Source organism: Pipistrellus hanaki (assembly GCF_964339955.1).
Source record: "Pipistrellus hanaki genome assembly, chromosome: 15".
NCBI lineage: Eukaryota > Metazoa > Chordata > Mammalia > Chiroptera > Vespertilionidae > Pipistrellus > Pipistrellus hanaki.
In genome coordinates this window covers 30,349,139-30,364,528 of record NC_140517.1, presented here as the reverse complement: position 1 = coordinate 30,364,528, position 15,390 = coordinate 30,349,139, and the positions used below count along the sequence as shown (strand labels likewise).

Sequence of the window (15,390 nt, the reverse complement as noted above, 5' to 3'; positions counted from 1 at the left end):
TACATCACAATCTGGGTCTGCTGGCTCCCAACTGCTCATCTGTCTGCCTTCCTGATTGCCCCTAACTGCTTTTGCCTGCCAGCCTGATCACCCCCTAACCACTTCTCTGCCAGCCTGATTGATGCCTAACTGCTCCCCTGCCAGCCTTTTTGCCCCTAAGTGCCTTCCACTGTAGGCCTGGTCACCCCTAATTGCCCTCCCCTGCAGGCCAGGTCCCCCCTCAACTGCTCTCCCTTCCAGGCCTGGTTGCCCCCAATTTTCCTCCTCTGCTGGCTTGGTCACCCCTAACTGCCCTCCCCTGCAGGCTTGATTGCCCTCAACTGCCCTCCCTTCAGGCCTGGTCCCTCCTAACTGCCCTCCCCTGCTGGCCATCTTGTGTCCACATGGGGGCAGCCATCTTTTACCACATGGGAGCAGCCATTTTTGTGTATTGGAGTGATGGTAAATCTGCATATTACTCTTTTATTAGATAGGATAGAGGCCTGGTACATGGGTGGGGCCAGCCGGTTTGCCCTGAAGGGTGTCCCAGATTAGAGTGGGGGTTTCCTTGGTGCGTGGGGCAACCTGGGGTTTGCAGGTCAGCCACACCCCTTGGCGACCCAAGCAGAGGCCCTGGTATCATGGGTTTATCTTCTACAATTGAAACTTTGTAGCCTGGAGCGGAGCCAAGCCTTCTGCTTGCTCTGTGGTGGCAGCCATTTCTGTTGGGATTTGATTACCTTCTATAATTGAAATTTTATAGCCATAAGCAGAGGCCTGGGCTGGCCAGGGTATGTGGAAATCTTGGCTTCCTCCATTGCTGGGGGCAACCTTAGCCTCCTGCTCTTTCCAGTTCCATGGCTGTCGCCATTTCTGTTTAGATTTATGTGTCTTCTATAATTGAAACTTTGTAGCCTTGAGCGGAGGCCTAGACCAGTAAGGGCAGGTAGAAAGCTTGGCTTCCTCCATTGCCTGGGAAACCCAAGCTTCCATCCTGCTCTCTGTGGCTGTAGCCATCTTGGTTGGGTTTATTTGTATATATGCTCTTGATTGGCTGGTGGGTGTGGCTCATGGTGTAGCAGAGAGATGGTTAATTTGCATATTACTTTTATTAGATAGGATTGTAGTAACAGCTCGAAGCTTGACTTGATTTAGGTTTAATTGGGTGAAAGAATACTTTATAGGTAATGCTGTTGCAATGTATCTCATCAGCATATCTGGTTGTCCTCTTTGTGATGCCAAGGTGTCATTCTGTCACATCTGTTTTATGAAGTCCAATGAACCTTACTCTATCTGGACGATGCTCTAACCAACTGAGCTACCCAGCCAGGGTTATTTATTTCACACTAAGATAATGTAGGGTCTCAAAAATTTAAATCATGTATTTTTTCAAAGTAAAAATGCCAATATAATGAACAATAAAAGCTACTGAATTCAGTTTAAAATTTCATTGCTGCTCTTTTTCTGTTAGAATCTATGTATCACTGGAGGCATCATCTAAAACTGTTTTAATATCACCTGAAATACTTATTGGAAACAATTGTGCCACCAACTTGATACATAATTAGTTTGTTTTGAAATTTTAGGGATTTTTTTCCCCCCCATTAAAAAAATTATCAGATGTTTCCACAGTGAAAAGTATGAAACAGGAGCATTTGAGATCTTGTTTCCCGGGAATTATGTTTTGGCTCAAATAAACTCATAAAAATTCAAAAGGAAAAAGTATGAAACCAGGTACATTTAGAGATGTCTAGCTTCCATCCCTCTCCTTTTTACCTTATTGTCTCCTGGTGTGAATTATTTAAAAGCAAGTGGCAGCCGTGACTGGTTTGGCTCAGTGGAGAGAGTGGCTGCCTCCTACATCCCCCCTCCATCCTGGGGACGGAGCCTACAACCCAGGCATGTGCCCTTGATGGGAATTGAATCTGGGACCCTTCAGTCCACAGGCAGACACTATCCACTGAGCCAAACCAGCTAGGGCTACTTTGGTCATTTTTTATTTTGCCATGCAAAAATTTGTTTTGGTCAATATTTTCCTTTACTGCATCTGAATTTTAAGTCATTTCAGAAAGTTTGTCCAATGAAAGATAAAGTAAAACAGTTTGTTAGATGTGGAGAAAAATTAAGCAGAGTGGGGAAGGACCCCACGATCAGTAGGGAGGTGTGGGTTTGGGAACTGCGATGAAGAAAAGGGAGGAGGGGACACATAGGAAAGCAAATGTATAAAGTTTGGGGAAGAGTAGCCAGAGATAGAATTGAGAGTGAGGGCATTCTGGAGGCCAAGAGAGGAATTGTGAGAAGGGAGATGGAAAGCCACGTTCAAGTTCACAAAGATGTCAAATCTGCCTAATTTGTAAACTTACTGCAATCCCAATAAACCTCCCATTTGTGTTTGTATTTCTTCTGGAGCCAAACAAGTTGGGTCTAAAGTTCATTTCATTGGGAGAAAAAATTGGCAAGAGACAAGAAAACCTTGAAAAATAAGATGGCAACTAGCCATTCCAGATACTAAAAGGTATTTACAAGGCTTGTATAAACAAAACATGGAATGGCACACACAAACCAGACAATGGACTTGGAGAGAACCCAGATACAGCCCAATTACTCATGGACATTTAGTATATGAAAAGGTGGCATATCAAGTCACCTAAAGTTTTACTTTATCAAATTTAGGTGGGTAATTTTACTTTATAAATTCAATTCACAGTGAAATGCAGAGACCTAAAAATGTATAGCTCAATGAGTTCTGACAAATTTATACATCTATGTAACGCTACCTCTCTCATCATATACAATTGACCCTAATACAATACAGGTTTGAACTGCGTGGATTTGTTTCAATTAATACATACAGTACTATAAATATATTTTCCTTACAATTTTCTTAACATTTTTTTTCTGACATATTTTGTTAAAATATAGTATATAACATATAAAACATACAAAATCTTAATTGACTTTAAGGCTTCTCGTCATGAGCAGGCTATTTTTGGGGAATCCAAAGTGAAAGTTATATGTGGGGTTGGCACCACTAATCCCAGCATTGTTCAAGGGTTAACTGTAATACATTTCTAACTCTAGAAAGCTTTCTTCGTTGAATTTTTTGTTGTTGTTAATCTTCACCAGAGGATATTTTCCCCCTTGGTTTTTTTTTATAATGAAAAAATTTAAAAATATATATTTTATTGATTTTTTACAAGAGAGGAAGGGAGAGGGATAGAGTCAGAAACATCGATCAGCTGCCTCCTGCACACCCTTCACTGGGGATATGCCCGCAACCAAGGTACATGCCTTGACTGGAATCGAACCCGGGACCCTTCAGTCCGGCAGATGGTCTACCACTGAGCCAAAACAATTTTGGCCCCCATTGATTTTTAGAGTGGAAAACCTGTTGGAGGGGAAGAGATGAGAAACATGTTGATTGGTTGTCTCTAGCACGTGCCCCCACTGGAATCCCCACTCTGCACCCCCCACCCTCACCCCCGTCCCCCCAGGGTTACCAAAACTGCGGGTACTGAGACCAGTGCTCCTACAGGTGGCTTGGGGACTTCTTTCCATGCCCTCCTAGAGCGGTGGCGGGAGGACCATATCATGTTAGGCTGCGGGAACAGCGCCTGACTTACAAGCAGTATCCTGGGAGCTCCTGTGACCAGTGTGGACTACTCATTAGTAGTGGTGGCTGCCATGCTGGCTCGTTATACCCACGTGCCCAAGCTGCGCTGGGAGACCATGGATGTGCGGGCAGTGGGTTTAGATTTATGTATCTTCTAATATAATGATCAAGGGAGAAGGAAATGTAATTCTGGATGCCCTGTTGGTTGGAGAATGGAACCCTGGACTGAGTCCTCTGGGGGACCCCATACTGTGGGCCAGATGCTGAGTAAGGTGAGCTGAGTGCTGGTTTTGGGGGGCCAGTTCATCTCACTGACCTCTGCTTTCCACTTTCAGACTAGACTAGACACTGCCCAAGTCTGTTATAGCTGGTCCCTGAGGCATGCAACCTATGGCAGCGTTTTCCACTTCCATCTCTACCTCATGTACAAGGGCAAAGAGCTGAGTGTGGCCTAGCTGGCCCTTGGGACCCAGATCCTCTCACCCCCCCAGACCTTCCACCTCACTCTGCTTTCTCCAGGATTCAGATCATTAGGACTTACTTAGTGCCATTCAGCTGTGAGGCCAGAAGCATGACCTCAAGCCCCCCTTTCTACCCTGGACTCTTCAAGTTGTTGTAATTCTTGACTCAGGGCTTAATGCTAGGTCCAAGGTGCTCACATCCCAGGGGCCTGATGTTTAAGATAGAGCTGATGAGAGCAACTCTACATGAAAAAATATAGCCCAGAATAAATTATTACCCCCCCCCCCGCCCCGAAAACACACACACACACACACACACACACACACACACACACACACCTGCTACCCAGGGATGTGCCCTTGTCTGGAGAATCAAACCCACAACCCTTCAGTGCTCAGACCAACACTCTAAACACTGAGCACACGGGTTAGGGCCTATTTTAATAAGTGCTATTGGGATATATGTAAAGTAAGATGAAAATGGACCCATTTGCATAAGTTTCAAATGGCTCAGATATTTAAATGTACAAAAAGAAACTATACAAACTAGAAGGCAATCTCATCTTAAACCCCTCTACCCCACCCTAAACTGCACGCCTCTGGCTGTCACACAGGCCAGAGATGCACTCAGGGCCTTTGCATGCCTCTCACCTTTACTGAGTATGACATTTGCTGTGTAGTCCTCTTTAAAATTTCATCTTCGCCGAAACCAGTTTGGCTCAGTGGATAGAGCTTTGGTCTGAGGTCCCAGGTTCTATTCCGGTCAAGGGCATGTACCTTGGTTGCGGGCACATCCCCAGTGGGGTGTGTGCAAGAGGCAGCTGATAGATGATTCTCTCATCGATGTTTCTAACTCTCTATCCCTCTCTCTTCCTCTCTGCAAAAAAATCAATAAAATATATTTTTTAAAAAATTTTATCTTCAACAGCCTGTTTTATTTTCTCCATGGCAGTTATATTATAACATACTAGATATTTGGTTTACTTATCTTGTCAGTGGTCAGCTTCCTTATCCTAGAATGTCAATTTCCTGAAAGCAGGGCCTTTTAGTGTTTAGAGCAGGTGCTAAATTATGCTTTGCTGAAGGTAAAAGTGATGAGAAGAGTTTCAGTGGAACCTGGGGTGGGATCTAGAGCACCCTATTCTCTTGGCTTTGGTGGGATAAAAGAAGTTGAAAGGAACAGCAGAACAGCCTATCAGGAGACCTATGAGGGAACAGCCACGCAGTTTTATCCCACCAAAGCCTCATAAGGCTTGTATGAGGAGACCTATGAGGGAACAGCCTATGAGGGACCACACTTACCCTGTGCTCAGTAGCCACAATTCGCATTCGCCTTTAGACTCTTGAGATCACACCCACCTTTCAGCGCCAGCTCAAGGGTCCCTCCTGTCATGTGCTTCTTACCTGTGCCAGTCTGCGGTGCCTTTGTCCTGTGTTCTTCATTTGGCAGTGCTCTCATTTGTGAAATTAACCTTTGTATGTGAACTTGTTTTGACTAACCGACTTGACTGAAAGGCAGGTGTGAGTAGAGACAAAGAAGGGCAGGTGTGAGTAGAGACAATGAGCGATACATCCAGGTGATGGTTTCTTTAATATTGAGGAAGGCGAGGTGTTGGGGTGAACAAACGTGAGGTTCTTGACTCCTGTTTGTGTCCCCTTTTCATCTGCACAGCTGCTGCAAGATGCCTTGGGCCTGGGCCCAGCGTAACCGCCACTGGGGCAGGGTCAGGCCTTGGCAGAGCTCTCCCGAGAGGGTGACTTGGCCTGGCTGATCCCACCTGGGGAAGGGGATGGTGTCAGAGGAAGGCCTGAGCCTCCAGACCCTCACTGGCTTCCCCACATCATGGCCTGCTTGTCACCAGTCTCCCTTCCATCCCCTCAAGTCTTTTCCCCAGCCATGAGTTTGGCCTATTCCACCCAGCTCAGCCCTACCCCCCATCACCAGTCCCTCACAATCCCCTCACCAGTCCTCCACAATCCCCTGCAGCTTGGGGATTCGTTCCAGGGTTTGTTCCAGCAGGTTCTCCAGCTGCTTTAGAGCCTGCCCCAGATTCTCTTTCTGTTCCTTTTCCTGGGATGCACGGATTTGCAGCAACTCTGCAGGTTAGAAGCCCAGAAAGTATTATAGCACTGAGTCCTTTAGTTCCCTGGTACCTTGCAGCCAATGAGTCACCAAGTAAATCTCAGAGGTAAGCTCACTCCCCTCCCCCCCTTCATCCTGGATACCTCCTGCCTGGACAGGCCATCAATCCCCATGACCTATTCTTCAGCTACCTCCTCCTCCCCTACTCATGCCCCATCCCCAGCCTCCCTTAGGCTCCAGGCCTCAGTTTCCTACTCTGCTCCATCCTTTACATGGCAGCCAAAGTGATCTTCCTGCAGCCTAACCTGATCCTTTCTAGCTTAGAACCCTCTAAGGCTTCTCAGTGCCCCCAAGACATAGTACTTGGGAGCTTGCATTATATGGCTGCTGCTGCTCACTATTCCTGAGCAAAACCTTACCTACCCCCCAGGAACCACTTGAGACACCATTTTTCTTCCTGGTAGTCCTTTTCAGCATTCCTCATCCTAAAGTTTCCCCCTCAGACTGCTGCAGCCCTTCACTCTACCAGGTCTACTCCCCCTCCACAGGTCCAAAAGAGGCTCACATCAGACTTGCAGTGTGATCAGACTCCTTGGGTCTGAATCCTGACTCCAATCTCGCCTTGTGACACTGGGCATGACCCTTACCCTTTCTTTAGCTATTCTATGATCAGTTGTCATTATCTGAGCCACAGGCTAGTGGGGTTGGGGCAGATTGAAGCATTCTGGAGATGGGACCCAGGGCTTGCTGACAGGTTGAAGGTGGATGTGTGGGTGGGGTTAGGGACCTGGGGAGGAATTAAGGATGATTCCTGGGTTTCTTGCTCAGGCACCTGGATGAGGAGGGTAGGATCATTTATCGAGGGAAGGAAATCAGGCTGAAGAAAAACAAAACTGCTTTTGGAGCAGAGGGAACTAAGTCCCATTTACTCATGTTAAAGTTCACAGCACCCATGAGGTGAGATGCAGCTGTGCTGGCTCTTGGGCTGTTCCTACACACTGCTCTGTGTCCCTGGGAGAGGGGGAAGGCATAGAGCCTGAAACTCAAAAACAGTTTCTTCCTATTTTGTTGACAGTACCCTGATTCATGTCTCATCAATTCACCTCTTCTATCTATTTGCCCTTTGATTCTACAACGGGGACATCACCCGGGGCTGGACTGCTCTTGCCTCTCTCCCCATTGAGCCCTTGGGTCCAGCACTTGGCAGGTACCCACTGAGTGCTTGCTGAGTGAATCCAGGAATGAACAACTCTTCTTAGAAATTTCTATTAAACTCTTTCTGTCCCTCATGGTAAGCACTGGAAGAGACTGCTCATGAGCAGACAAAAAAAAATGTAATCTTATACCTGACTATGTCTTCCCTGCAACTCTGAAAGGTATGCTTACTCCACTGAGGAGGAAACTGAGGCATAGGAAGATTACACAAGAGGCAGTCCTGAGAAGAGATTCCAGGTAGTTTAACTCTACATCCCAGCTTTTAACTATTTGAGCATAATACTGGATGGTGACAAATGAGTATTTAGCAATTAGATAGGCAGTGTCACCTAGTGGTTAGGAGCACAGACCCATTGGAAGCCAGAGTTAAATCTTAGCTCTGTCATCTTGGCATCTAAGCTGGCCTCTATCCAATCCCTCCTCTGTAAAAGGGAGAATGGCAGCACTAACCCCCTGGGGCTGCTACGCAGATGAAAGTAGTGAACATGCTTAAAGCACTTGGAGCTCGGAAGGCTCTGTGTCAGCCACGGGTGGTTTGTGATTGGTTCTAGAGGTTGATGGTCCTGGGAATGGGCAAGGATGCTAGATATAGAAGCGGGGCAGGCCTACCCTGGGTGGATGGTCCTGGCAGTAGGCTGTTCTTCATATGAAGCAGATCCCAGCACTGGAGTCTATACTGGTCCTGGGAGAACAGAAGGTCTTGGCGAAGAGAGGCAACCTTTGGGAGGAGCAGCTCTGGAGCCTAGAGGAAGGGGAAAAGGACAATCATCTTGGGTTGGGGTAGGGATGGAAAGATAGGTCCTAGGGGTAGAGCACTCACCTTTCCCGTGGGTAACCCCAGAATGTGGCTAAGCACTATAAGGCTGGAGCCCCTTGAGGATGCAGGATGTAGCTGGTGGATGGATGGCAAGACTGTAGGCAGGGGCTGCAATCTGAGGGGAAAGTCCAGGTTAGGTGGGACATTAAGAGCAGAGGCTCTGGGGCTGAGGGATAATTTTGGGAGGTATAGGAACTTGGATGTGAGTCTTGGGGCTAGAATTCCAGAGTGGGACTGAGGACCTGAGTGAGGTCTGGCAGCCTGGGAACACTGAGGTCTGGAATTATCTTTTTTGGAGTAGGTGGATTATTTTTGGAGTAGGACAGTCAACCAAGGGAAGGGACACAGGGGATGCCCTCGCCTCACCCTCCAGGACTGTGCCGCAGCAGGGTGCCCAGCAGAAGGTGGGGCAGATGCTGGGCCTCCTCCTCTAGACAGCGAAGCAGCTCTTGGCTCTGTGGTGCCACTGCCTCAGACGTGGGGACCACCTTTCGCTGAACCAGAGCAAGCACCTGTGGGGAAGGAAGGGGAAGGAAAGGGAAGAAAAGGACGGGAGGGGAAACCTGAGATCACCCATCCCCATCCCTTTGACCTGGCCCTACCCAGACCTCATTCCAAATCCCAACTCACCTCCCCAGGGCTCCGACACAGGTGTGTCTTGCTGGCTGAGTTGCTCTTGATGAGTAATCGGACCTGTTCCTGTTTCTCCCCCTGGATAACCAGGAGGCCACCAAATCAGGCTGCTTTTCTTTCCCAGCTCCCAGCCTCCAGCCCTGCCCTCCCCTTTCCATAGGTCCTACTTCCTCTTGGAAGACTCATCCTAGACCTCTTCCCCCACCAGGAGGCCCAGTTCTGTATCATAAAGCTCCCAGCCTCGCTCTGACCCTCTTCTCACCACCAGCTGGCGCCAGCGCAGGATCCGTTGCTGTTTGGCTTGTAGCTCCTGCAGCAGAAGCTGCTGCCGTCCAACTGCCTCCTCCAGCTCCTGGCTATGGGCACACAGGGCCTTGAGCTCTGCCCACAGGCCATGACTCTGGAGTCCCAGCACCAATGCCAGCCTGGAGAACAAGCAGAAGAGAACAATGGAGAGGAAGGTGACTAAGACTCACAGTGGAGGAGGGGATGCCCAAGCAAGGAAAGCAGGGAGGCAGGGACAAGAGCCACAGGGGCAGAAAAAGCCCAATATTCTGAGACCCCAGGGAGAGAAACGGCCTAGAGGCCTCTGCCCTGGGAGCCCCCTCACCTCTCACTGGATCCCAGGGCACACCTCTCCACCTCCTCCAACAGGCTCTGGAGGCGTTGGGTCAGGATATGATGCTCCTTCAGGAGAGGGCCCCGCTGGGTGACCAGCACACTCACAGTTTGCCAGCCCTCCTGGGACAGGGGGACAAAGTCAGGGTAGGCATCATCCCAGGTGGTGAGGGGATCGAGTGGGCCTTGGGATGGGAAAGAGGTAAGAGTCTGGAAGGGTGCCTGGGGTCACCTGGATGAGATGCATCACGGACGGCAGGGCCTGGCTGGAGGCTGAATGATCTGGTACCTGGGACCTGGGGATGGAGTGAAACTGGTGAGGGAGGAGCCCCATCCCCTTGCTTGGACTCTTGAGGGTAGCCAATGTCAACTCCTCCTGGGTTTGGCCCCTGGGTTTCAGTTCTCCTATCAGTAATCACTGTGCCTGATCTTGGCCCTGTCCCAGCTCCCACAGCCACCTGCCCTGCCTGACCATGGAAGTACTCGACTACACACCTGGCTATCCTCGTATCTTGGAGTCTGTCTTGACTGCATTGGGACCGAATCTCTGCTTCCCGTTCTGTGGCCAGGTGTTCCAAGGCAGCCAAGACGTGGCTGGGAGGGTAGTTTGTCAGCAGTGTCTGGTGTGGGGAGGGGTGAAGTAATGGCAGGATAGGGGTTGGGCTGTGAGCTGGGACCAAAAGGGGACTGGGCAAGGATGAATATTTAGGTCCTGGCACCCTGAGGCTTGATAATGGGCAGTGGGTATAGTCTCTCCTGAAAGCCCCCTCACCTCCACTGAGCTAAGCCATTGCTGGTAGGAAGTTCCAAAGTGGTCATCTTGAGGGGTTCTGTTGGGTTGGGGGAGAGGACAGAAAATGTTACAAGACATACCAATTCTTCCTCTAATGATCACCACCACCCTATAAAGTAGGATCTGTCCCTGTGCCCAGTTTATAGATGAGGAAACCTAATTCATCTATGTTTATTAGGCTTGATTCCCCCTCTTATACCAACTTGCTACCATGGGCCCTTTCAGATGTGCTGCTTGCTTGGAACACCTTTCCTAAGCCTCCTCACCAGAGACCCATCCTCCCTGCTTCCTTAGCTGGGTAGGGTGTCTCCTCTCAGTACCCAGAGCTTCCTAGACTTCCCCATCCCCCCAACAGTCCTAACTGCCTGGGTTTTTACTGTCTGTGATGGGTCTGTCTTCACCTCCTCCCAGCCTGGGAGCCCTGTCAGGGCAGGCCTGGATCTGACACAGCTCAGACACTCAGTGTCTGATGAATTAACAGACAAGTAACTCCTTCCAAAGCCCAGGTTCTTTGTAGGGTTTCTGGGGGCTCAGTGACACTCACGGGATGTTGCTTCCTTTGGCCTGAGGAATCAAAAGGTTCTGCAGGAACTGGGTTCGGAGGGTGCAGGCCCTTCGGACATCACCCTGGGAACAAGAGGATGGGACATAAAGGGGACCCAGGGGCCCACCTGATCCCAGACTCCCTCCATGGCCCAGGACTCTTACCAGGACTAAAGGCTCCAGGCCCAGGGCTGCCGATGTCAAGGGGCCAAAGGTTATATCCATTTTAGTCTTCCTGAAAAGAGGAGTGCAATTGGGGCTGGGTCCCTGGTAGGAGGGAGCTGGGAGAACAGATGTTTGTGTCCCCTCCTGCTGCCAGCAAAGCTAGTCCTTGAGTCTGAATCTTAGGACCTACTCCAAAATTAGGCCACTGTCATCTCCTGGCGGGGTGACTCCATTAGCCTCCTCATTGGTCTTTCTTACTTTTGTTCTCTGCAGTCTGTTCTCCACCCAGCAGTTAAATGATCCTGTTAAAACCTCAGAAAGAGCATGTCACTGTTCTGCTCAAAACCCTTGTATATAATATATGGCCTCATCATTAGAATAACAATGGTTAATAGAAACTCTTCTAAGCACTTTGCATGATTTAACTCAATTATCATACCTGCCAGTAAAGTAGGTAATATTATTCCCATTCTATAGATCTTCAAATCTGAGGCACAAACTTTGCCTAAGGTCACACTGTAAGTGGCCAAGTCAGGACATGAACTCAGCATGAGAATTCCAGTGACTCCATGGTGCTATGTCTACCTCTCTAACCTCACCTTCTCAGGTTCCCACTCTTGCCTGTGACACTTCGGCTGAACTGCACTCCTGGCTGTTCTTCCCATATGCCAAGTTCAGGGCTTCTGCTCTTGCTGTCCCTCTTTGTGGAAGTTCCCTCCCCAACTCAAATGTTACCTCATCAGAGAGGCTTCTCTGACCATCCTACCTAGAGTAGCATCTTCGTCTCCCTTTATATAACTTTTCTTCGCAGCACTCATCTCTAACTGTAGGGTTTCTGGGGGCTCAGTGACACTGGGTTTGTTTGCTTTCTAGTTGTCTCCTCTGCATCACAGTGTAAGGTCCACGAAGGCAGGGTTGTCCCTTGTTTACTGCGCTTTCCCAGCAGTGTTCTAGATATACACTGGGTGGCCAGATTATGATGATCTCTGAACAAATAATCTGGCCACTCAGTGTATATCTGATATAATAAAAGGCTAATTTGCAAATTGTCCCCTCAACCAGGAGTTTGACGAGCAGGCAGGCCAGCCAACCACCCATGTCCCCTCCCCTTGGCCAAGCTAGCCAGATCCCATCCATGCACGAGTTCATGCACCGGGCCTCTAAAACACACACACACACACACACACACACTGAATGGCCAGATTATTATGCGTTTAGACATCATCATAATCTGGCCACTCAGTGTATAGGTGGCATCATTTTAGGCACAAATTCTGGTGGGTGAGATGACAAAACTTCTTGGCTTCATCGACTTTAAGTCCTATAGAGCAGAGCTTCAAATTCTAGAACTCATGAAGGGGTCAGGGCAGAATACTGGGGTCTCTAAGGAAAATGTCTCTCCACCCAGCCTGGTGGGCATCTGAAGCCCACCTTTCTATGTCCTGCAGACGCCTGAGCTGATTCTGTAACCACTGCATGGGATGTTGGAGTCCATGTTGCTGTCTTCTCATGGCCCCAGCTTGGGCCCGAAGGAGGAGAGCATGCCGCTGGGTGTCTTGCATGCTCTGCAATACCTGCTCCATGGCCATGTCTGTGGGAGGAGCAGAGTGGTCGTCAGTACCTTCCCAATACCCTTTCTGCTGCCCATCTGTCCAGCCACATGAGTTACCCTGAGCCTCGGTCTCTTGATCCATCAGCTCCAAGCTCTGGTCTAATTCCTGGATCTCTGCCCGTAGGTGGGCAATAGCAGCTTCCAGCTCCAACTTCCGACAGGCCTGGTGAGATCAGGTACAAGGTCAGACACATGGCCTAGCCTTGGCTCGGCCTGGCCTGACAATCCTTTGTGGAACACGAGTCTCTTCATCTGCCTGGGGGTGTAGCAGATTTTTTTCCTAGGTAGTTACTGTCTGAACCTCTAGGAACAGAGGAACATTAGGTACTATCCTGAGTCCCTTCCTCTGGAATTATATCAACCTCCCAACCCGTTTCCTGACTCTGCATTGATGACACATCTCTGCCCCAGTCCTCATCTCTTCATGAGCCCCTCATCTAAGAGTCTCAAGGTCTCTTGGAAGTGTCCCCCCAGATGTCACCTGGCCCGCTCGCACATACTGAGTCCCACCCTGGCCTCAGTATCTCTCCCAAACTAATGCATTCTCCTATCTTCCCTCACTAGCTCTGATGCCTCATATCTATGTTCTTCCCTTTCCCCTAGCTCATGCCTGTCTCCCCTTGCCTGTAAACCCTATGAAAGCATGGAGCAAGGCTGTTTTGTGACCCAGAATCCCCATTATCACTCAATGCAAGGCTGGGCCCAGGGCAAATGATCCTCTCTTTTCATGAAAGAGAATCTTTTTTTAAAAAATATATTTTTATTGATTTTTTACAGAGAGGAAGGGAGATAAAGAGCTAGAAACGTCGATGAGAGAGAAACATTGACTATCTGCCTCTTGCACACCCCCTACTGGGGATGTGCCTGCAACCAATGTACATGCCCTTGACTGGAATCGAACCTGGGACCTTTCAGTCCGCAGACTGATGCTCTACCACTGAGCCAAACCGACTTCGGCTGAAAGAAAATCTTGTAGCACATGCTTCTTACCTCTGAACTGTATTCGTGGCCATACCTGAGGAAATGAGGACAGAGTTAGGGAATACAAGGATTTCCAGGAGGTGTGAGGCTGTGGGTGGGAACAGGGTTGGATGGGACTGTGGGAAATACGGATAGCTTTGAGGACAAGTTACCAGAGCAGGTTTCCCCGGATCTTCTTGACATTCCTACAGTGAGAAGTAGGAAAAGTTACTGTGGGACTTGCCTGTGTTCCTCCCCATGCCAAAGCCACCCCTATGTAGCCAGGCTCACCTCTGGCTGTGCACATGCTGTAAGACATAGGCCCAGATGTCAGCCCCCTGGCCCAGACACAGCCTGTGGGGACAGTATGCAAAGGTATGCCTGGGACATCACCCAGTATGGAGGATCCTAATCCCAGGATGGAGTTGGGGGTGGGGGTGTTTACCAGGGAATTCTCACTTCTCCCAGGGAGGGAGGATTCATATTTTGGGGGTTAAGATATTCCTTCTTGGATGGGTCACTGAGAGGGTGTGCTTCTCATTGGGTGTGGGGCAGTCTTATTCCCGCCCTGGTAGGGTGCTTCCTCTGGGTGGTGGGTGGTGCAGACAGCCTTCCTTACCCAGGAGTTCCTATTTACACACGGGAAAAAGGGCTTCATTAACTCATGGAGGATCCTCACTGGTGCCCAGGCCGCCGGGCGGCCTCGCGGGGTGGGGGAGGAGTGTGAGGGTTCCCGCCAGGACGTCCTCACTGAAATCCAGGATCCGCTTCCTCAATGTACGGTACCACTGGGGCCGGGGCAGGGAGCGCCCTTAGGGGTTACTCTCACCGGCGCGGAGGAAGGCGCGTCCTCGGTAGAGACGGGGCTCTCACTCCCGGACACTCCCCATGGGGTGGTCCTCACTCCCGAGCCGCCCTCACCTGCGCAGCGTCGGCTCCGGGGCCCGGGCTGCCCCGGGCGCCTCCATCTCTTCCGCCGCCCAGCAAACCAGCTCCCGCGCTCCCCGCACAGACTCCATGGCCCGCCGCCGCCGCCACCGCCGCCACCGCCCGCGCGCCCTCCGGTGGCGCCGCGCTGACGTCACGCGCGCGCGGGCGGCGGGCGGCCGGGCCGAGCCTCGGAGCGTCGCGGACCTTCAGGGGGAGGATCCCGGTGAATGAAGAGGGGAGGAGCGTGGTAAAACGCTGGAGCCCGCTTGCTCTCTGCGTCCTCCCTCTCACTTCTAGCTGTTCCCTAAAAGTCAAAAAGTCTCTAATGGCTCACTTGATTTTCTTGACAAATGGGACTTCCCTCCTAGGCAAGGAGATGCCAAACTACTGCTCGTTGAGTTCAGAAACAGGGTATGTCGGGTCTGAGTGAGGAACAGAGGGCAGTTGACTAGCATGACCCTAATATGGTCCCCGCATGCTTTCTTCCAGATTCGTCGGGCCCTACCACTCCACAACATCCCCGAGCCTACCCTGTGCTGGGTCACCGTGGTGGCCCACAGCCTCAGACTCCATGCGACGGAGCTCACAGTTCAGTGCAGAAATAGATGCTTCACCAGGTAGGGATCGTAGAAAATAAGCAGCAGGGTGGGTCAGCTTGGGATACTGGGAGCGTGAGAGGTCTTTGGGGTGCCCCAGAAAGCACTGGACACCAGGGCTGGAGTTCTGGAGAGCCCACGCAGCCTCAAGAGGGCCCTGAAAAAATGGCAACATTTAGGGACCTTTCATTCAACATGATTGCCTAGGTCACCACGCTGTCCTCTGTCCAGTACAGAGCCTGACTGGTAGGTATTTGTTGGGCGGGGAGTGGGGTGTTGGGTGTGTGTGAAGTGACACTAAAGTTGGGAACTCGGGGAGGAGAGTGGAGCAGAATGAGGAGCAAGGAAAGTGCTGGTCTACAGTAGGGCTGT

The 15,390-nt window shown here is 50.2% G+C and overlaps 1 protein-coding gene across 1 annotated transcript; it reads right to left on the bottom strand.

Annotated features, from left to right (window-relative positions):
- Window positions 1-1,336: 1,336 nt before the first annotated feature.
- On the bottom strand, window positions 1,337-14,596 carry HAUS5 (HAUS augmin like complex subunit 5). The gene is made up of 20 exons (XM_084905173.1): window positions 14,414-14,596; window positions 13,784-13,846; window positions 13,666-13,698; window positions 13,523-13,547; window positions 12,590-12,695; window positions 12,352-12,511; window positions 10,921-10,990; window positions 10,757-10,839; window positions 10,192-10,249; window positions 9,915-10,039; window positions 9,652-9,715; window positions 9,412-9,542; window positions 9,064-9,226; window positions 8,799-8,879; window positions 8,535-8,680; window positions 8,172-8,283; window positions 7,961-8,093; window positions 6,018-6,150; window positions 5,458-5,831; window positions 1,337-3,367 (listed from the first exon to the last, which is right to left on the bottom strand). The coding sequence occupies exons 1-19, from the start codon at window positions 14,509-14,511 to the stop codon at window positions 5,714-5,716; spliced, it is 1,902 nt and encodes a 633-aa protein (XP_084761299.1). The 5' UTR covers window positions 14,512-14,596; the 3' UTR covers window positions 1,337-3,367; window positions 5,458-5,713.
- Window positions 14,597-15,390: the final 794 nt, after the last annotated feature.